The 23,853-nt window shown below is 40.7% G+C and overlaps 1 protein-coding gene across 1 annotated transcript in view; it reads left to right on the top strand.

The window, feature by feature from the left end:
* The window catches only part of EIF4E (eukaryotic translation initiation factor 4E), a 46,583-nt gene extending 27,899 nt beyond the window's left edge, over window positions 1-18,684 (top strand). Inside the window, exons 4-7 of the mRNA XM_074950669.1 lie at window positions 1,157-1,220; window positions 3,161-3,274; window positions 10,701-10,840; window positions 17,447-18,684. Coding sequence (XP_074806770.1) covers window positions 1,157-1,220; window positions 3,161-3,274; window positions 10,701-10,840; window positions 17,447-17,561 — 433 coding nt within the window. The 3' untranslated portion in view covers window positions 17,562-18,684. The remainder of the gene's footprint in view (window positions 1-1,156; window positions 1,221-3,160; window positions 3,275-10,700; window positions 10,841-17,446) is intronic.
* The last annotated feature ends 5,169 nt before the right edge of the window (window positions 18,685-23,853 follow it).

Here is a 23,853-nt window from a genome sequence, read left to right as displayed (position 1 = left end):
TGGGGCCCGAGTAAGCCAAAGTCTTTCAAACCCTTCTGCAAGGATTGCTGGATCAGAAAAAGGACGCTGTGTCAGTTAAGCTCATCCTTTTTATACCCAAAACCCTTTCTTTGTCTCCTCGTCTCTGGAAAACCCAGCTTGAATCAGTATATGCCCAACCACTCCAGGGTATGGTACCTGTCAAGAGTGATTTGCCTGAATCACCCCCTCCTCCTCCCCACTCTTTTTAGTTCCTGTAGGAGCTGCAGTAACTCTCCACCATGGAGTAAATCAGTCATACATAAACAATTTATATATTCCCCAAAGATATTGCATGTGATTGCAATATCTGTTACAACAGCATCCTTTCCTCCCCACACTTGTCCAATTTAGTGCATTAAGCCCCTCGCCACTCCATTTTCAAAATTTGTGTTTTCCTCTACATTGCTTGGTGGTGAACACTTCCTTTTTGCTCAGTTTACACTTCACTTCTGAGTCTTGCACGCTTGTCTCTCTTCCATCCTTATTTGGATGTCAAATATTCTGCCTACCGTCTCCACCCTTGGAGTAATGTAATAGATGTTCATGAGGTAGAATATGACTCTTAAAACACATCATCTGGATAGAAAGAGCCACAGAAGCCTAAGCCTTTATCTTTCTATTACAATATACAAAACAAATTAATTTTGTTCAGTGGGTTGTCCCGAATGTTAATGTGATTAACTTGTATGAAATATTAACTCGCATTATCTTAGTCAAGACTTGGGTGTAGGTAGTGAAAATGGCAATATTTTTGAAAAATGATAGTTGGTAGCATGGAGCCCAGTGAGAGGTTGTAAACTAGTTTCTATCCTGTTTGATAGAGCTCAGTACTTTTTAAAGAGCTAAATAAGTAACATCTCTACTAAAAACTGTTTTGACATCATAATATAAGTTCATATGCATTTTTATGTTGGGTTTCTATACTGCTGAACTTTGGGTAGCTTCAGAAATAAGTTTTATTAACTTGATTTTAATGTACCATTCAATTTGATTTAAGCATGTTTTGTCTGTCAGACTCCAAGCTGTATGGATTTGGCTTTCTTAAATCTTTCAAGAACAATATTGTACCTTCAGAAGCTGCTGAACTTTTTAAATGTATTTCTTTTAATTATGTGTTTCTTTTGTTTTCAAATAGTTTATACAACCATATCCAGCTCTCTAGTAATTTAATGCCTGGCTGTGACTACTCGCTTTTTAAGGTATGCCCCATAAGCTTTTTAAAATTATTAATGTAAATCACAATCTTATATAACTGTTTTCTTGAATAAGTAAAGATACCATGATCATAATTTTTAAAGTGACTACTGATATTGGCAGCCCAGCTGGTGGAGATGTGCTAAAGGGGCCTAACTTTCAGAAAGTGCTGAGCACCTGCCCTCTGAAAATCAGGCTCTTTTGAGGTGACTCAAGTTGGGCACTCAGAGTTACTGGTTGCTTTGAAAATTCAGGCCCATGACCCTACTGATGCAGTGTTTTTCATCACCCTGTATCTTGTAGGTGCCTGCACTGAAAGAATTTTACAAGATATGTGCCCAAGTACTTGATCATATCAAGTTTCAAAGTTGTTTTTAATCATGGAAAAGATCTTCCATTCATTACTGTATATAATGTGATTTTGGGATTCAACAAAGTGGTTGACATGGCTGTTTAATTACTATGTTCTACATAATAAAACTACTAGGCACCTCCCATGTGTTTTTATGAAAGTTCTTTATAAGACGGGCTTTGTTTGAGTTAATGCTTGCTGGCAACAGGTACATCACTGGCAATAGCTTTGTAAGCTTTCCCATGTGATCCTTCGAGTGGCCATCAATCTTGACCTAGAGGAATTGCCACTCAGGGCGATGAAGTTGTTTGATCTCTCTGGCTACCAATAAGAGTGCCAAATGTGGGAAAGTGACCCGACATCGTTAACTGCCTTTCCACTTTCAGCTTTCATCCAAAGTTCTGTGAAGCACGGATATTGAATTGTAGCTCTTCTCTGAAAACTTATTATTAAAGATATTTTTATAGATCCAACACCGACAGCACTATGGGAGTGGGAGCTGGGTTCTTTTCTGACTAATGCAGCGTTAAGTAAGTTCCGATTGCAAAGCCTTCATTGCTGGCAATGCACGAATCAGAAAACAGTTTGCTTTTTAAATGGTAGGTTGACTTTTTGGGTTTTTTTGAGGGTTTTTGTTTTGGGATGTTTTTGTTTTGGTTTTTTTGCAAGGATAGCAGTTTTAAAAAAAAATATTTGTAAACCCTGCATATTTTGCTCTGGAATTCATTGAGGCAATAAATAGTGATTGCCATGATGCCACTTTGACTAAGTCACTTTTTGACAGGAAGCAACTTTCCCACTTCGCACCTGAGTAAACTGAAACACACAGATTCAGTAACCTGGCCAAAATCACACCATCTTGGTGGCCAAACTGAAGAATATAACTCAGGAGTCCTTGGTGAAAAGAAAAAGCTGTGGTTCTAAGTCTCAGATCTTGGGGTCAGTTGACTCAGGCTCTGACTGTGGGGCTAAAAATAGCTGTGTGGATGTTCCTGCTTGGGATGGGGGCTGGCCACAGGACCTCTTTCCTTGCCAGGTTTCAGTCTGGGCTCCAGCCCAAGCCGGAACATATACACTGGTATTTTTAGCTCTGCAGCCTGAACCAGGCACCCCCCGCCCACAAGCCATAGTCAGTTGACCTGGATCTGAGACTCGGTGCCACAGGTTTTATTGCAGTGGTAGGCATACCCCCACTTGTTTTAATTACTGGTTATGTTGCCCAGTTTCATACAGGACCAAACAAATGTCTCACCTGGGCTGTATTTGAACCAGTTTAAAAGGAGCATTCGAGAGCAGACTGAGTTACTTATTCATGACTTTGCCATACAAATAAGAATTCAACTGTCCTGAGAAATATTACATTTTTAGTTCCTAAATTTCTCCATTACTATTTACCATGAAACTGATGTTGCTCTTAGTGTTCAGTGTTCCAGCCCTACAATAAGGTACTCTGTGGAGGAAAAATTATTACTGTTCTTAAACTGTAAATTCTGTTCTTGTGTTGCGATGTAAATGTTACTTCCCCTTTTATGTTGTATAATAAAATACAGATGAGGCATTTTGCCATTTACTGTCTTACTGTACGTTTTGTAGGATGGGATTGAACCTATGTGGGAAGATGAGAAAAATAAACGAGGAGGACGATGGCTAATTACACTAACTAAACAGCAGAGACGAAATGATCTTGATCGCTTCTGGCTAGAGACAGTAAGCTCTATGACATTGCATGTTATAACTTAAGATTCTTACGTTTAATAGCTAACTACAAAGGGGTTTTCTCTTTGGCAGTACTAAAATCTTTCATGACTTTTTCCTTACAAAAATAGATCGTTGTGAAACACGAGGTACACTAATGATGTTCAAACATGTCATTTGAAGTAAGACAAGCATTCAAATATTAGGCTACATATTACATTTAAAGTAGGGCTGTCAAACGATTAAAAAAAATTAATTGTGTGATTAATCGCACTCTTAAACAATAATAGAATACCATTTAAGTAGTTCTGGATATTTTCTACATTTTCAAATACATTGATTTCAACTAAGACGCAGAATACAAAGTGTACAGTGCTCACTTTATTTTTTATGACTATTTCTTTTGTTTTTTACAGTGCAAATATTTGTATTTTTCAATTCACCTAATAAGAGTACTGCAATCTCTTTATCATGTAAGTTCAACTTACAAATATAGAATTATGTACAAAAAACCTGCATTCAAAAATAAAACAATGTAAAACTTCAGGGCCTACCAGTCTACGCAGTCCTACTTCTTGTTCAGCCAGTTGCTCAGACAAACAAGTTTGTGTGCATTTGCAGGAGATAATCCTAGAATATCAGGGTTGGAAGGGACCTCAGGAGATCATCTAGTCCAACCCCCTACTCAAAGCAGGACCAATCCCCAATTTCTGCCCCAGATCCCTAAATGGCCCCCTCAGGGATTGAACTCACAACCCTGGGTTTAGCAGGCCAATGCTCATATCGCCACCCCCCACCCGATGCTGCCTGCTTCTTGTTCACAATATCACCTGGACAGTGAGAACAGGCGTTTGCACGGCACGATTATAGCTGGCACTGCAAGATATTTATGTTCTAGATGCACTAAAGATCCATATGCCCCTTCATGCTTCAACCACCGTTCCAGAGGACGTGTCCATGCTGATAATGGGTTCTGCTCGATAACCATCCAGAGCAGTGCAGACGGCCACATGTTCATTTTCATCATCAGAGTCAGACGTCACCAACAGAAAGTTGATTTTCTTTTTTGGTGGTTCGGGTTCTGTAGTTTCTGCATTGGAGCATTGCTCTTTTAAGACTTATGAAAGTATGCTCTACACCTCGTCGCGCTCAGATTTTGGAAAGCACTTCAGATTCTTAAACGTTGAGTTGAGTGATGAAGCTATCTGCAGAAATCTCACATTGGTATCTTTTTTGTGTTTTGTCAGATCTGCAGTGAAAATGTTCTTAAAATGAACAACATATGCTGGGTCATCATCCGAGACTGCTATAACATGAAATATATGGCATAATGTGGGTAAAACAGAACAGGAGACATACAATTCTCCCCCAAGGAGTTCAGTCACAAATTTAATTAATGCATTATTTTTTTAACGAGCATCATCAGCATGGAAGCATGTCCTCTGGAATGGTGGCCGAAGCATAAAGGGGCATATGAATGTTTAACATAACTGACACGTAGATACCTTGCAGTGCTGGCTACAAAAGTGCCATGCGAATGCTTGTTCTCTCTTTCAGATGACATCGTAAATAAGAAGTGGGCAGAAGCTGGGAATGAGCAACAGGGGATGGATCACATGGTAATTACGTGTTCTGTTCATTCCCTCTGGGGCACCTGGCACTGGCCACTGTCAAAAGACAGGATACTGGGCTAGAGGGACCTTTGGTCTCACACTGTAGGGCCATTCTTTTTATCTCCAACTTGTTTGTCTTAGCGATTGGCCGAACAAGAGGTCGGACTGAATGGACTTGTAGGTTGTAAAGTTTTACATTGTTTTGTTTTTGAGTGCAGTTATGTAACCAAAAAACCCTAAATTTATGAGTTGCACTTAGACAATAGAGATTGCACTATTGTATGAGGTGAACTGAAAAATACTATTTCTTTTGTTTGCCATTTTTATAGTGCAAATATTTGTAAAGAAAAATAATATAAAATGAGCATGGTCAACTTTGTATACTGTGTTGTAATTGAAATCAATATCTTTGAAAATGTAGAAAAACATCCAAAAATATTTAATAAAATTCAATTGGTATTCTGTTGTTTAACAGTTAATCGCTTGAGTTAACTGCAATTAATTGACAGCCCTAGTTTAAAGGTGACTTGCAAATGTTTGTTAAAAAACCAACTGGTAGTTGTCTGTTCAGTGCCCGTGACAAGAGGTAATGCTGTACACAACTGATTAGCCTTAATGATGTAGAATATTTGTCATACATTTCAGCTACTGGTGAAGTTTTAATTATTTGCATGTTGTCTCTAACATTACTCTTAAACAAACGTATCTGTTTTATTTATGTTTTATATTCTTAATAGTTCATACATACAATGGAATTGACATAAGCATTGTTAATAAGATCCCTTTATACTTGCCTTCTTTCATTTCATGCGGTGGATACTGAATATTATGCGTTCAGAAACGGTGCTGGGATAGTACAGTTGTCTGGTGCATTACACAAAAGATTTCATTTTCCTCTCTCCAGATTCTCCTATTTTTTGTAGACTATTTTAGAACCTTCAGTGCAAAAAGCTGTAGCTGCCAAATACTCCTAGAAAATCGTAAGCTAATGTATGTATATTCACAAAATGTATCACATGGAAAAGGCTAAAGTTTACTGTCTCCTAAGAACTGAATAGATTCTTCAGCATCTAGTGGAGTCAGATGCTTGATGGAATGTCCTGGCATAAATTGTGGTTAATATATTGCAAGACTGCATGAGCAATCATATAACTGTAAATCTTAACAAAACACCAAATTGGCATGTCAGAATTATTTTGTGATTGAAAATACAATAATGCCATATTCCCTGCTACAGCTGAGGAGAACACAATGCAACTTGGTGAGGGGCCAGTGCCCAGTATAATTTAGGGCAATCTAAAGGCTAAATTATGCTGATTGCCTATGGCTCAAGGGATGATACCGCTGCTTGGCATCAGATGGAGCAGAGGGGGAGCCTTGGCTGTGCACCAGCAGCAAAGCAGGGGTTTGCATAAGAATTGTTTATACCAGCTCTTCTGCTGGACTGTCCTACACTGGGATCTGGTGACCAGCTTTGGCTTTAGGGCAGGGGGTAATCCATTATTTTTTAAGGTCCAGATTTCTCGATCAAAGTCCAGACTCCAGAGAAAATAATACAAAAATAACAATGATAAGTAAATAAAAAATTCAGTCCATTCAAAAGCCTCTGGCGGTCTGGATTTGGCTCCCGGTCTGCCTATGGACTACCTCTGCTTTCGGGTGTGATATGGCTGCTGACACAAGGCAGCCTCACCACACCCCAGAATCTGTTGCTGTCACTACTTATTTCTCCATCTTCTGACTGCTTGGAAGGACACTAAGAGATCCAAGTGGCTTTGGTGCATATACTCCATTTTGCACGCAGCTTTGAGTGAAACTCAAAAGGGAGCGGGTGTCACATCTATCGGATCCATGGGCACCACAAAAGCCTTGTGATGTGCCCCAAAGACCATATGGAGTTGCAGATTCACAAGATGAGTATCTTCAGGCTAATTGCTATTTCTCATATGCCATAATAAATATCGCGTGAGAAACTTTCCAGTCCCAAGAGTTAGTTTAAAAACTACAGGGAGGTAGTGTACTGTTTCTCGATGTAATCTTACCATCCTGATCAGCCTAAACTACACTTTGTTTATGTCTCTGCTACCTAAACATTATGAAAAATCCAAGAAACATGACATTGCTTTCAAACATTTTATAAACAGAAAATACAAAATATTTAACCTTCCTGTTTTAACATAAAAACAAAGGTTAGGAAAGTGAACTATTCGGTTGCTAGTAATTTAATGAACATGTCCTAAGCACAGGCATATGGGTCATTGTGCAGTCACACATCAGGGAGAAGCTCCATTAATCATTTCAATAATTTTTCACAACTAGCTCAGTCAACAAAATCAGAACCCTTTCCTTTTCCTTCTGTCCTCTTGATGTGTCAACATGTTACACAAACTTCTGTTAGGTTGGCCAAGTTTGGAATATAACTAAATTATTTTACTTGAGAAAGAGATACAACAGTGTTTAATTTTTTTCCTTGCCTAATAGGAATAATATACTTGTCACAGCTTATCTGTGCTTTTGTTGCTTAAGCAGCATGGTAGCATTTTATGGCCTAATACTAAAAGGCTATGCTGTTGGTTAAATAATACTTCGGATGTTTTGTGTGGCATGAGCCTAAAAGTTTAGAGCTTCCGCTACTCAAGTGAATATAATATGTTGCCCTTGCAGTTGTGTGTAGCTTCTATAAAACGTAGGTGTTTTGATTTATGTACTAGCACGTTATGGCTGTTAGTTTTCCTTTGCAGTTGCCCATTAATCTTTAAGACTTGGTTTAGTTCTCTCACTGCTTTGAACAGAGTGTTTTTTAAGCCTAAAACTTTTTAATGATTTTGAAATTTTTTATTAAAGATAATGATCAGTACATAATGTCTAAGATGCAAATGAAGCAAACCAACTTCCATTGATGGGCTGTATTCATCTGCACAGATGAACTTCTCCAGCCCAATTTGTAATATAACACAGGCCATAGAACTTCCCCAAAATAATTCCTAGAACTTATCTTTCAGAAAAACATCCAATCTTGATTTTAAAATTCTCAGTGAAGGAGAACTACCACGAGCATTGGTAAATTGTTTCAGTAGTTAATTATGCTCACCATTAAAAATGTATGCCTTATTTCCAGCCTGAACTTGGCTAGCTTCAACTTCCAGCCACTGGGTCTTGTTATACCATTCTGTGCTAGATTGAAGAGCCCATTATTAAATATTCCCCATGTATGTACTTACCGCCTGTAACCAAGTCACCCCTTAACCTTCTTTTTGTTAAGCTAAATATATTGAGCTCCTTGCTTATGTAACTATACAGGGATAGCTCAGTGGTTTGAGCATTGGCCTGCTAAACCCAGGGTTGTGAGTTCAATCCTTGAGGAGGCCATTTAGGGGTCTGGGGCAAAAATTGGGGATTGGTCCTGCTTTGAGCAGGGGGTTGGACTAGATGACCACCTGAGGTCCCTTCCAACCCTGATACTCTGATTCTAATCCTTTAATCATTCTTGTGGCTCTTCTCTGAACTCTCTCCAATTTTTCATTGCCCTTTTTGAATTATGGACACCAGAACTGAACGTAGTATTTCAGCAGTGGTTGCTTCAGTGCCAAATACAGAGGTAAAATAACCTCTCTTCTCCTACTTCACATTCTCATGTTTAGACATCCAAGGATAGCTTCAGCCCTTTTGGCCATAGCGTTGCACTGGGAGCTCATGTTTAGTTGATTATCTACCATGACCACCAAATCTTTTTCAGTGTGTCTGTTTCAGAGAGAGTCCTCCATCCTGTAAGCATGGCCTTCTTTTTTGTTCCTAGAAGTACATGTTTACATTTAGCAATATTAAAGTGCATATTGTTTGCTTGAGCCCAGCTTACCAAACAATCCAGATCAGTCTAACTCAGTGACCTGTCCTCTTAGTTATTTATCCCTCCCTGCCCAATCTTTATTTACAAACTTTCGGTGATTTTGTTTTGTTCCAGGTCATCCATTAAAATGTTACGGTAGGCCAAGAAGCGATCCTTGCGGGCTCCACTAGCAACACCTGCTTGATGATGATGATTCCCCATTTACAGTTTCATTTTGAGACCTATCAATTAGCCAGCTTTTAATCCATTTAATGTGTGCTATGTTTTTTTTATATCATTCTAGTTTTTAATCAGAACGTTGTGTTAGTACCAAGTCAAATGCCTCAAAAAAGTCTAAGCATATTTTATCAACACTGTTACCTTTATCAGCCAAACTTGTAATTTTTTCTCAAAAAAAAAAAAATTATTTTGACGGGATCTGTTTTCTATAAACTCATGTTGATTGCCACTAATTTTATCACCCGCCTTTTAATTCTTTATTAATTGAGTCCTGTATCAGCTGCGCCACTGTCTTGCCTGGGACCAGTTTCAGACTGACAGATGTATCATTACCCAGGTCATCCTGTTTACTCTTTTTAAATATGGGTAAATCATTAGCTTTCTTCCGGTCTTCTAGAACTTCCTCCCTGTTCCAAGACTTCAAGAAAATTGACATGAATGGTCCAGCGAACTCCTCACACAGCTCTTTTAAAACTCTTGGATGTAAATTATCCAGACCGGCTGATTTAAAAATGTCTAATTTTAGTAGCTGCTATATTAACATCTTCCAGAGATACTAGTGGAAAGTATCATGAGGTTATTTCATCTGTTTTTTCCCCCCCCCAAATACAGAACAGAAATATTAAACACTTGTGCCTTTTCTACATTATTATTGATACTTCTACCATTTTCATCTAGTAATGGACCAATACCATTGTCAGGATTCTTTGTTCCTAGTATACTTAAGAAAACTCTTTATTGTCCTTAGCTCTGCTGGTCATAGATTTTTTTTGCTTATGTCCCTTTGCTTCCCTTATTAGTTTTCTACAATTCCTAGCTTCTGATTTTATATTCATTACTATCAGCTTCCTCTTCCTACACCAAGAGAAGAGATTTAACCTTTCCATTCCACCTCTGAGGGGTCTCCACGTTGGTCAATCATAGCAAGTAAACATCCCTGTGCAGTACCTGCATTTGTGTAAATATTGTGCACAGAGAGCATTATCATGTGCACTTGTGGTTCAGGGTACAGTCACAACATGGGGTTGGCACAGTGAGCTGTTTGCAGTGCCTTGAAGTTTGGATCCAAGCTTAATCCGTTGTTCCTCGTGCATTGAAGCTGTGTACAGCAAAGGTGATGCACTCAGCCCCTGGGGAAAGAATATATGTTGCATATCTCCTTAGCAACCGCACATGAATCCCTAGCCAGAACGCTTCTAAGATGTATAGTTGGTGGGGCTGCATGGAGCAAAAGGGATCCTCCAAATACCTGAAAAGATGTATAGAGAAGAAGCAGAAACCTCTTGAAATTCCCATCATTTTCCCAAATGCTGACAGGCTATGCAGAGAAACCGTTCTGGAGATTTGGGAGGAGATGGAGGGCATGACTGTGGCATGGGTGGAGGTCTTGGCAGAGGAGAGAACATCTCTTTTAATGAAAGATTGTACTATAATGGTTTTAGCTATGAAGCCTGTAGATAGATGGAAAACCTCAAACAAAACATCCCGCCTAAAAAGAAATGAGGGAACCTCCACTGCTATGCAGCTAAACCTTTCTTCTTCTACTTTTAGCATGCATTTAGTAATTGATATGTAGTGCTTTGATAATTCAGAATGAAAATGGTTCATCTCCATGTGTAAGAGGTTTTCAGTACACCAAAAAATAAATACAATCATGTCTAATATAAAACTGCTTTATAAAAATGGAAGATTCCACTATAAAACACAATTTTATTTCATATTGTTTACCTCCCTTTAATAGTTAGTCTTTATTTTATAGTTGCTGTGCCTTATTGGAGAGTCCTTTGATGACTACAGTGATGATGTATGTGGAGCTGTTGTTAATGTTAGAGCTAAGGGCGATAAAATAGCAATATGGACAACTGAATGTGAAAACAGGGATGCTGTTACACATATAGGGTAAGTGATGTTTGCTATTCAGTGCCTTAGACTTGGTACACATTATCATATTCTTTAATACTAAATGCCTTTTTAAATTTGGATAATTCAGTTGGAGATCATGCTAGTGCTAATCTTCATTTTGAGATCAGTGGGTACAGTCTGGAAAATGTATTTTGGGGGGGGGGAAGTCTTCTGTGGTATGGCCTACTGATAAATATGTCTTAAGTTTTTAAAAAATCTGTACAAAATAAGTTGTGCACACATTGTCACGTGTTCTTAAACTATGAATCTTGCACGTATTTGAAGGATAGACCTACAGTAGGTTGTCTGAACTACTTGAGTGTCCCTCCTTATACCTTTTGGAAATAAAACATATTAATAAATGGGAAGCAGATCTGTGGTGAAAGCTTCATTGGCTCTTCTGAGTGGGGCATTGTAGCTAGCTAACTCAAACTCCACTGCAGTACATCAGCATGCACTAGGTTGATGATGTCCTGGCCATCACAGAACATAGAGTAAGCCTATCCTAAAGCAGGGGTCTACGGGTCACTTTCAATAAAACAAGTATAAACATATCTGATGACCTCTGGGGGGAGTGTGTGCTTTTTAAAAACACAAAACAAAACACACCCTGAAAAACTACATATATTCTGTTACTTTAGAGCTACTTCCCCATCCTCACCCTTTTATATAACCTCAAAAGAGAAAACTAGCTGTGTGTTTCAGTAATGTCATCTGCCTTGCATCATTCTGGGCAAGGGACATACCAGCAGGCTGGGAGCTAAAGTCATGGCAGGAATACGTCCTGGAGCTTTTAGGTAATATGCTGAATGTTGCCTCATCTTATTAGCAAATATTGGTGAAGTGGGTGGAATTCTTACAACTTCTTGCAGTTTACATGTAAAGTACAAATTGTTTTATCACTGGTCAGCTTAAAAAAAAAAAAAACTAGAATTGATTAAAATGGTCGTCTCTCCTGAAAGAAAACTAATTGCCGTATTTTCAGACAGGGAAATTGCATGTTTTTCCAGCCTGGTTAGATACTCTTTTCTTTCGAGGGCTCAAGAAAATTCAAATGGAGTGATGATCTTAGAATAATAGAACTGACTCTTTTTTTTGTTGAAGTCAAAATAATTGAGGCTACTTGAATATTTCCATGGCCTACGTTTGTTGCCTTGATGGACAAGCATTTTTTTTTCTTGGCTAGATTTTTCTAACTACAAATGGTGGTGCATGGTTGCATGTTGACTTCTGTTCAATTTTGCATTCTGGCTGCCTGTTCTGTGACCAGCAGAGCAGTTTACTATATTAAGTCCAGTGAGATCTGCCTTACTTGTAGCAGTCTCTTCATTACTATGCTATCTCTTTCACTAAGGTTGGGGGCAAGCCTTCAGTGATAGGCAGAGTGAGTTACTGAACTTTGGTGCAGATGTTTTGCATACTTGGGATGGTGTCCTGGAGTACCATCAGAATGGTATTAACAAACACTAAGGGTATGTCTACACTGGCAGAGTTAAAGCGCCGACAGTTACACCGCTGCTCTGATAGCGCTGCAGGGAAACCTGTTGTGTTCACACAGCTGCCTGAGCAGTAGGGTGTTCACGCTAGCGGTATTCAGAGCAGTGCATTCTGGGCAGCTACCCCACAGAGCATCTCTTCCTCTTCTGCCGCTAAGAGTTGTGGGAAGGTGGAGGGGGTCGTGCTGCATCCTGGGTCCTGTCCCAGTGCCCTGTGATGCATTGCTTTGCATCCCAGCAATCCCTGTGCTTCTGTCCACATTTGGCGCCATCTTTCAACAGTTTGTGTACCGCATGCTCTGCCTCTTCAGTCTGCAGGATGGTTGACCAGTACGCTGCTCGCTCTGACTAACATGTCACGAGCGGCTGTGGAGTTTTTCCTTAAACTATAAAGGTAAGAGGAGTGCAACGTTGATCTTGCCATACATACTAGCTACAAACCGAGATTGTTTGTGGCATTTACGGAGGTGCTGACCACAGTGGAACGCCGCTTTTGGGTTCAGGAAACAAGCACTGAGTAGTGGGGTCACGTCATCGTGCACGTCTGGGATGACGAGCAGTGGCTGCAGAACTTTTGGATGAGGAAAGCCACATTTATGGGACTGTGTGGTGAGCTTGCCCCAGCCCTGCAGCACAAGGACGCGAGAATGGGAGTTGCCCTGTCGTTGAAGCATGTGGCAGTTGCACTGTGGAAGCTGGCTACTCCAGACTGCTACCAATCGGTCGCTAACCAGATTGGAGTGGGAAAGTTGACCGTTGGACTTGTGTTGATGGAAGTGTGCAGGGCCATTAATCGTATCCTGCTCCAAAAGACTGTGACTCTAGGCAACGTGCGTGCCATTGTGGATGGCTTTGCACAAATGGGCTTCCCTAACTGTGGAAGGGAGATAGATGGCACACGCATTCCAATTCTGGCACCAGACCACCTAGCCACCAAGTACATTAATCGCAAGGGGTATTTCTCAATGGTTCTCCAGGCGCTTGTGGATCACCCTGCGTGTTTCATAGACATTAACGCAGGCTGGTCCGGAAAGGTACATGACGCATGCATCTTTCAGAAAACTGGCCTGTTCAGGAAGCTGCAAGCAGGGACTTTCTTCCTGAACCAGAAGATCATGGTAGGGGAAGTCGAAATGCCCATTGTGCTCCTGGGAGACCCTGCCTACCCCTTAATGCTGTGGCTTATGAAGCCATACATGGGGCACCTTGACAGCAGCAAGGAGTGGTTCAACAACAGGCTGAGGAAATGCGGAATGACTGTTTGTGCTTTTTGGCCATTTAAGACCTGCTGGTGCTGCCTATATGGGAAGCTGGACCTGGCTGATGACAGTATTCCTATGCGTATAGCTGCATGCTGTACACTCCATAATATTTGTGAAGGGAAGGGTGAAAGCTTCACTCAGGGCTGCACTGCTGAGGCTCAGTGCCTGGGGGCTGAATTTGAACAGCCGGAGACCAGGGCTATTAGAGGGGCACAGCGTGGGGCCATAAGGATCAGGGATGCCTTGAGGCAGCAATTTGAAGCTGAAAGCCACTAATATTTGTTGCAGTGCTCGGAGTGCAGTGCTTGTAATGCTAGCAGGTGATTGTGATTGGTGCAGACAATGTAATATGAAGGTTTAAGGTAATTGTCTGTTGCTTTGCAGGGCTCTGTTTGCTTTCAATTAATAAAATAAAGATTGCTTTCAAACCAACACAATTCTTTTATTAAAAAACAACCACCAGAGGAGAGTCAAACACATCAGCACTGAGGGGGTTGGGGGAGGGGAAGGTCCCAGGAGGAGGTGGGCTCCCAGGATGGTTAAAAATTTGTGTATGTCCAGGGATCATATCCAACCTTCTCCTTTGGAGTACAATGCAGCGGGTACTGTATTTCAGCAGGGCCGACCTGCAGAGGGACCGGTGTTGAGTGCAGTGGGTACTGGGAGTCCGCAGTGCTGGACTGTGACTGGGGAGGAGTGGAATGCCACAGGTATAGACCAGAGCCAGGAGGTTGATAAGAGTGTGGTGGCGGTAGGGAAGAGTTTTGCGACAGCGGCTGCAGGGAAGGGCAGGTACAGAGCTAATCGGGTTGCAGTGCTAGTATTGTCTGGAGCGTATCCATTTGGTGCTCCATAATATTTAAGAGCCATTCTCTGGCTTCATCTGGCATGCCGCATTCTCCTTCGGTCTCTCTTCTCGCTGTCCCACCACTCCTTCAATTCCTGCTTTTCAGCCATGGAGTGTATCATAACATCACGCAGAAAGTCCTCTTTAGTGCTTCCTGGCTGCTTTCTAATTCTGTGCAGCTGTTCAGCCGATGATAACAAAGGGGGAGGCTGGGCTCCCACGGTCATTTCTGTGAAGCCAAAAACAGCATTTTACAGAAGCAGTATTGTTTGCGACACAGAGACCACTGATTCTGTGATTTAAAACACAGCCAGTATTCACATATGTCACTGACTGACTGACCCCAGGCAAGCACACATGAACTACAAGACCTCCAAAATGGTGAGTAGCCGCAGGGGCAGGGTAAATCAGTATACACGTTGGCACGTGGCTCTTGGGGAGGGCCAGCACTGTAGGGGGGCCTGATAATCATTCCTGTCCCCACATTTTCCACAGTCTGTGTTCATTATGGAAGATATCTGAGCAGGGAATCAAGGGAGGGTCTTCTCCAAGACTGCGGCTTTGGCCCTGGCCCTTACGCAGCTCACCTGTGTGCAGGAATGCGCGCACCCCCCCCCCCCCCACACACACACACACACCTGTGATGGCAGAGTGGCACAGGAAAGTTTACCGTTAATGGGGCAAGAAACAAAGCAGCTCTGCTAAAGAACCTGTGGCAGCGGATTACCCAGTATCTGCATGAGTGTTTCCTGGAGATCTGAGGCAGATTCCCAGCCTGTTGCACCGCTCAGACTAGGCACTTGGTATGTGCATCATACAGACACAAGCCTGCTTTTGCAACCCTCCTGCCCCCAACAACATGCTTCAGCAATTCCCAAAATCAAATCCACTTACCAGGGGCCTCCCCTCCTTTTTGTGCTTCACCAAGTTCCAACAGCTGTGACTGGCTAGACTCCTCTGGGGTAGAAATGAGCTCCTGGCTGCATGCATCTCTAACCTCCGAGTTTTCCTTTGCCTCTGGGTCCCCCTCCCGCTCCACGTTCTCGTCCAAGGCTTCCTTCTCCTGGCTCAGTGCACTCTCGACTGGCATGCGAGCCATCAAAGTATCCACAGTGATCTTCGCAGTGGAAGTGGGGTCGCTGCCGAGTATCGCGTCCAGCTCTTTTTAGAACCGGCAGCTCGTGGGCGCAGCACCGAAGCGGCGCTTTGCCTCCTGCACCTTGTGGTAGGCGTTCCGCAGCTCCTTCACTTTGACTCTGCACTGCAGCGTGTCCCGGTCATGGCCCCTTTTTGTCATGTATTGTGAAACCTGTCCGTAGGTGGTAAGCTTCCTATGGTTGGAGCGCACCTGGGACTGGACAGCCGCCTCTTCCCAAATGCTGAGGAGGTCCAGCAGCTCGGCATTGCTCCAAACGGGGGATCGCTTGGTGTGTGGAGCGGGCATGGTCACCTGAGACCACTGAATGTGTCACCGAGCAAACAGGAAGGGGACTTTACGGAGTGGGTATGACGCCTGGTCACTTGAGGGCAGGGCAGTAGAGTTCAAATCGATGTCCAGAGGGGTGAGAACTGGCATTGTGGGACACCTCCTGGAGGCTAATCGCAGCGCTGTAATCGACCAGGGTGTCTACACTGGCACCACAGCGTTGTATGCCTCTCGTCAGGGTGTTTCTTTTCTTCAGTGCTGCAACTCCACAGTTTCTGCGCACTAAGAGGCTTGGCAGTATGTACACCTCGGGAGTTACAATGCAGAAAGCTGCTTTACTGTGCAGACACTTGCCAGTATAGACAGGGCCTAAGTAAAATTTTAAAGTCTAAGATCACCAAAATATAAAACTAGCCACAGGGTAGCAGTGAAGATGGCACAAAGTACCCCAGTGATTTTGGGACCTCATTTATATTGCCTGTATTTCCCATCCAGTAACAGTGTAACATCATTATACTGCCCCTGTTGCTGCCACTGAAAATGTATTTAACTCTTCATTGTAAAGGAGTCAGAATGAAATTGGCTAATTATGATTCCATTAATCACTTATTCTAAATATCAGTTCAAGTTGCAGTCGGTACCAATAGAATTTCATATACTTTCTGATAAGATCCAGCAGTTATATTACTTTGTTCTATGATCTGGTCAGAGCTCACAAGTTAAAGGCAGTTAGTATTTGAATTGGGTACTTCCTGTCAAGGAATATTTAGGGGAGTGTATTTAGGTAGTAGTCATCCCTCTTGGCTAGAACTGAACCAAAGTTCTAGGATCAATGTCTTCCCTTGTGCCCCCAAAGCTGTTGTCAGTGGGCTCATTGACTAGTTTTGTCATAACATTGTAGCTTTTAGAAAACCTGTTCAAAGGAAAATACACAAAGTTCCTGTGGCAGTGAACAAGTTGATACAATTTCTTTCTTGAGCTTTTGAGCACATTCTGATCAATATTTTAATCAAATTCAGATTATATCAAATCAAATATTCTACCCATTCTGTAACTAGTAACAGAAATTCTGATATGTACTTCATAGAAATCTTGAACTTTAAAAAAACAAAACCCCACTCTGCTTTTTTATTTACACACACACACACACACACACTCACACTCTCTTTTGCCTGTATATCATACACACACACACACACTCTTTTGCCTGTATATCAGCATGATAGGGTGGATCTTTGATCTCTGAAATGTATCTGGGCTTGCTGCTTACTTTTCCAAGTCCTCCTTATACTAGCTAAGACAACTCCTCTCTGCAATAAATGATATGATTTTAGATTTGACTTGAAGTGAGAAATAGAAGTAGCAGGAGCAGTTGAACTTTGTACAAAAACAGAATATTGTTTTAAAAAGTATACATAAATACAGAAATATCTAAGCAGAATTGTTTCTAAATAGAAATTTGTCTTTGTGCATCAAGATGTCAGCAGGTCTGAAAGGAAATAACTTGACATACTATCCCCTTCTAAAGAGTGTTACTTAAAAACTCTTGGTGTTTTGTTTTTGTTTCTTCAGGAGAGTATACAAGGAAAGATTAGGACTTCCTCCAAAGATAGTGCTTGGCTACCAGTCCCATGCAGACACAGCTACTAAGAGCGGCTCCACCACTAAAAATAGGTTTGTTGTTTAAGAAGACACCTTCTGCATATTCTTTCATAGGAGACTGCGTCAAGCAATCGAGAATTGGGAGCTGAACCAAAGCCTCTTCAAAAGCAGAGTGGACTGCATTTAAATTTGATTTCCATCTAAATGTTGCTAAGATTTGTGAGAAGTCTCATTCGCCTTTGTCTTGTACTTCTGTGTTCAATTTTTTTTCTATTTTGGCTGAAGTAACCATTGTTCAATCAAAGGATTTCAGTACACATTACCCCCAGAATCCATAAAGGTTTCCTGGCCCACTCTGTAATAGCTTAGTAGGACATTACTATTACAAAAACATTTGTTTATCCACAATATTCAGAAAAGAAACTGCATCTCTATACCTTACAGAAAAATTTACTTCTGTTTTATATTTGCATTGTATGCAGTAACATATTTTGCTGGTTTGGAAAAAAAGTATGGTGCATAGAATTTTCTAGCAATTTTCTTAATACAGCATTGTCTTTGCTGTAACCTATGCTGATGGCTGCTAGACTTAATTTATTTGTTTCCCTAATTGATAACATTAGTGATACTCTGATTTCAGTTGTTTTTGCTCATGTAACATTGGTGAAGGATCTGGGAATATGACAAAGGTGGAATAAACATTAATTTTGTGCATTCTTTGGTAACTTTTTGTTTTTTGTAACATCAAAGCTTTGCTACAGATTTATGCATTTCAGTCAAATCAGTGATCTATGTTTGTGTGATTTCCTAAACATAATTGTGGATTTTTTTAAATGTAACACCATAATTTACATTCCTTACTAGAAATAGTATGTCTGTTTTTGTATCTTATGCTGTATTTTAACACTTTGTATTACTTAGGTTATATTCTTTGGTTAAAAATGGCTCAAGTAGACAAGCAGTCCCATTCATATTAAGACAGTGTACAAAACTGTAAATAAAATGTGTACAGTGAATTGTCTTTTAGACAACTAGATTTGTCCTTTTATTTCCTCCATCTTTACAGCAAATATTTGTACTTGTGACAAGGCAGTCTCTACTGTGGCTTCTATTGTAGTGTGTCTTCCAAGAGAGATTAATCTGGAACTATAGTTTACTACTATGGTTATTAAAAATTTTAATAAATCTAATAGATAGCACCATATTCCAAAGTGGAATTACACTGATTTGGCTATTGTTTTTCTTAAAATGGTCAGTCTAACTGATCATAGTGTGTTGTGCAGCTTCTTGATCAGCGTACACAGAATTCAAGGGAAAAGTTGGAAGGGACACAAGGTAAAAGCCATCTGGATTCAGGTGGCAGCTACAGCAACATACCTACCTCTGGTATAGCACTTTTCATCAGTAGCTCTCAGAGCGCATTACCAAAGGATGATGGTATTTACAGATTTGGGGGGCGGGGGCAAAATGAGCTCGGGGCGGGGGGTGACTTGTCGCAGGTCACTCAGCAGGCCAGTGGCAGAGCCAAGAATAGATCCTAGGTCTCCAGAGTCCCACTCTAGTGTTGTATTTACTAGGCCATGTTGTGCATCTCGAGCACTGAAGTGAATGATTCTGCGTAAAATCATGTAGCTACTGTATGAAGTACCAGTAAAAGCCACAGAAGAAAAATGCGATAAGGGAGTAAAATGTTAACAATCTATCGTGTCTTCCCTACCAATGACAAATTTCCTTCTGGCTGTGGCAGTTGATGCAGATGTCTGGGCAGCGGCACTGGAGGTTGAACTGACTTCATATGGCCAATGGGAAAACATCTTAGAGGAGGCTAGTATATACAGTTGTACAACCATTTAAAGGAGTACTTCCTAACAAACTTCTTTTTATCATTCCCAAAATACAACATAATATCTTAAGGCTAATGAGTGCTGTGCAGTTCAGACTAGTCCCTTAAATTCTTACCATTTAATAAATGTATGTGGAGATCCTGCAGAGTTATGTATGTGGTCTTTGTAAGTAAATTGAAAATGAGGCGCAAACTTATTCTGCAGAAACAACGAGGAGTACTTGTGCCACCTTAGAGACTAACAAATTTATTTGAGCATAAGCTTTTGTGGGCTAAAACCCACTCTGAAATCTTACTCTGCCGTTTGTCAGTCTCATGTTCTCACTAAGGTGTTCTCTGCATTTTTGTCTCATGGAACTTGTGAATTAAGACAGCATTTTGCCAGGAGGCGGCAGATTTCAATCAGAATGGGGAACAATGCTTACCCACACTCGCATTTTGCCAGTATAGCACTAGTTAGGGTGAACTCCCCAAACTCTCTACATAATTTACAAGAAATGGGGTCGTCTTCATAATCTGGACCATTTTTCCCTTAAATGGAAATTATACAATCACTACTTACATTAAAATCAATGACTGGAAACAACATGATTTATTTTAGTGTTATGGCAATAAAAACTAATGTACCTTTAACAGAACAGACACAACTCTCATGAAATTGTGAACTGTCAGTGTAGTGACATTCTACCTGTAATTTCACTAAGCAGGGGGCAGATGTCTTGAGTGGAGAGGACTGTCCCCTCACATTTGTGCAGGACTGTAGTGTGACTACACATTTGTAATTTGATTTTATAGTACAAATGTTAAGGGGGGGGCTAATATTAGCCCTCTTTTGTGGAACTACTTGCGTTTAAGTTGTCATTCTGTTGACGAAGTTTCACTATAGTACGTGCCGCTTCATATTCAATTTCTCTGCTCAGTTATTCAGGTCTGCTTATTAGTTTGCTGCTCCTTTGTTTCCTTTATTTATATTCAGAATGGATGCTGTTTAATACTAGTTTGACCATAAACTGTCTTAGATGGTTCATGGAGCTTTTTACTAAATGTGCTTTGTCATTCTAAATATGCACCCTGTACCTAGTAAATCATATGCTTAGGGAATAGTTCAACTTAAAAGTTCTCCACCCCACTGTACCCTTCCCTAGGTAAAAATATACAGTATTGGGTTTTATTTTAGAAAACATGCTGTTAAGTGTGAGGTGTCAGGGCCGGGTTTACTAAAGTGAGGAAGGTAAATGTGAAAGTGTAGATAATCTGTACTGCCTTTGTAGAGCGCTTTGAGGTCTACTGATAAGTGCTGTACAAGAGTTGGCTAGTGTTACTTGTTTATAAATGCTTTTAAAAGCTTCTAAACTAAAACTTGTGATGTTATGGTGCGCAGCCCAGGACAGTGTGACAATTTAATGTTTTTATTCAAAGTAGACTGTAAAAATTTCTAATTTGGTGTTTGGATTTGTATGTTGGATGGGGAAAGGGTCAGGGGAGTACCGAAAGATTGTATCGCTGTAGCAGTGTGGACTGTTACTTTTGGGAATCTTTCAAGATTCCTTCAAGGATGAGTAAAGCATACCTTTCTAAGTAAGATGCATAAATATCTATGCTGCTTCGGCAATAGTTGAGCAATAGCTGTCTCATAAATCCTTAATGTTGGTTAGGATTAGTCAGTAAATGAGATAGGTAAGGCCCAAAATTTAATTACAAGTCCTCACTGAAACTTATTGGGTCTTAAATATTACCAGCAGTTTTTATGTGCCACACCTTCAGCATTGTTCTAGCAGGTTGAGTAGTCAAGTTAAGATTTGCATCCTAGTCTTTGAAACACCTCAGTGAAATTTTCATGACATTCTAAGGCTCTGCTTCATTCTGTGATCATAACATTGCACAACTGTTCAGTTGTTCCAGATGAATGTAACTTCCTCCTCAAGAATGAAACTTGGGAATGCAAGAAATGGGGGGTTTTTTTCTCAACTGTTCTATGAGTTGAAGTCGCTGCCAGAAGAAACAAGTGACCGTGAGCCTTGTTATCTCCAACTGGGAATGTAAAATTCTTCCTTTTATTTCCTGTTAATACCTGTGATATGTACATGCTTTCCAGACATAAGGGAGCAGTCCCTGCCCCAAGGAATTTAGTCTGACTATTTAACTGGGCCATTCTTCAATAGCAATTTTTTATTTTAAGTATTTCTGTAACATGTCAAGTTTGTCAAATATCCTGGTGTTTTGTGAACCAAAAGGTGTGAGTCGTTAAAAACTTAAGTCGCCTTTCATTGTAAAGTAAATCTGACCTGACCTTAACTTTCATTTGGGGAAAAAAAAGACTTTTAAACTACAAGCAATGAAAAATGTTGCTGTCTGTCCCTTACTTACTTTCCAGAACTGTAATTTAAGATGAACAATGCCCACTACTCTAGCTTTTCACCGTCGTCTTTAAGAGCGGCAGAGTACTTCCGAAACGTTGTTTAAAAGCCAGCATTTAAACATTGCTTCCTTCTTCGTAGGCTTCCTGCAACATGTCCCTTAAAAAAAAAAAAATAGCTTCTCCAGTCTTCCGCTTCCCATCATGAAACCTTTTGTGGGGGAAAATAATTTTGGGGATTGCAACTCTTACCTGGGAAAGCCAGTCACAACATAAACCGAGTGTCTCCACAGAAAAGGTGTCATTGATGGGGAGAGATGATTAAGATGACCTTAAAAAGTGAGCATGGGGGGCAGGGGAGGGAGAGAGAATCACAGGAGGATACGTACGGGTGCTTGGAGGTCTCCATTTAAAAGAGAAGGGGAGAGGCAATGTGCCTGGTGGGAATGTTGAATTTTCATTATCTTACCTTACAGAGCTGAATGACTTCTTTTTAAAAAGTGTCCATCCTATTCTATGCACGGAGAAAATCCAGGTCCATAACTTGGATTCTGCCTTACCCGTATGACATGACTTGCGTTTTGTTTAAAATGTGCATTCAGTTATGTTGGAAAAGCAGTCAATATACGAAAGTATCAAGAGCATTCAACTCCCTGAAAACAGCTTGCTTAAAGTAAACAGTAAAATTGTCCCTCGTCACCAAATGTCAGGATTGTTTGAGGGAACTACAACTGAAATTGTATGTTAGGTTGGAAGAGATTCTAAAACTCTCTCCTTCCTCATGGGAGGAGCGGTTTCTCTTTTTAAAAGAGGCTGTTTGCAAATGTCAGCATTTGACAGCTAAGTCTTCATGTGTGCTGCAAAAAAGAGGGTCTCTGTTCTGACTGCTCACTAATATGTGATATTTATTGCAGTCTCCCTGGAGCATGTATTTGCTTTTGTGAATTGTTAAATATGTCTTAAGCAAAGATGCCTAAATAAGTGTTAATATTGAAGAGTCATTTTAAAAGATCTTCTGACATGGTTGAACCTCGAGGTGTGGATAAGAAATCAACTGTCCAGACACTCCTAAATCTTAAGATTTTCTTCTTGTTGTGAAGGGCATTCCTGTTCTCAGTGGCATGGGGACTGAGGATGATGGGAATGATGAAGGGGTGAGATTTGCAGCTTGTACCAGGACTGGGGGGAAGTATCTGCTATTTGACTTGCTGTAATTTGAATTAAGAGCTGGCCTGTGATCCACCCCAAATGATCCAAGAGGCTTATTGCTGAGATTTCTTAGTTGGAGGTAATTTCTGCCTCTTGGACCTATCTGACTCTCACCTAAGTCTGGTTCCTGATCTTAAAGTAGGCCGGCCACTCTGCCTACAGGTCAACATAGCAAAATATAATATGGTTTAATCTTCTTGGCAGTCTCTGGAGTTGATTAGGGAAAAAAGTTTGCACAAGGTGCTTGATAAAATCCAGAGCATGGGCTGCTGCATCACGTTCTGTCGCTGACAAGAGTAGTGTCCCTTCGTGCTGAAAAATGCACGATCTCTTGTGCAGCACGTTTGGTTCTTTTTTAAAAAAGATTAACTTTACCCTTTGGATTATACTGGCATTATTCCAGGCAGCCAGCCAAATGAATGCTCCGGAGGTGTATGCAGCATGTGCCCGTCGCATCCCAATTCAGGACTCAATTGTATGTTTTGAAATAGTGCTATATCTCTCATCCGCAGGCACTTTCATGAACTTGGAATTTAAAAACATAGATATATAGATATAGATCAACATTTCCAAACAACAATTTGGAAAAAGATATGGATACTGGCTCTATCACTCCTTTTGGTGCTAGCAGGTCACCTGACTATTTCAGAGACAAAACATAGTTTTATTGCATTACTGGCCTCTGAATGTGTAACTTTGAGTAGTTAATGAAAGTACACTAACAAGAACTATCCATAAAATATTACCTATTTTTCTCAGCCTGACAAAGTAGTTGGGGACTATGCTGCTTTGTCAGTTGTGGAGTGAAAAGACTTTCCTTGAGTCAAAAAAAGCTCTGTAAACAATAATTTCCGAATGTAATTAACTAGTTTTGAGTACTTATTGATGGAGTGTGACGGGGTGCACTCACCCCACACTGGACGGGGAAAGGTTAACTCCTCATTGTGGGCTGAAGAACCCACACCCCCA

This window comes from Natator depressus, chromosome 4, assembly GCF_965152275.1.
Source record: "Natator depressus isolate rNatDep1 chromosome 4, rNatDep2.hap1, whole genome shotgun sequence".
NCBI lineage: Eukaryota > Metazoa > Chordata > Testudines > Cheloniidae > Natator > Natator depressus.
This window is presented reverse-complemented; position numbering and strand designations above follow the sequence as displayed.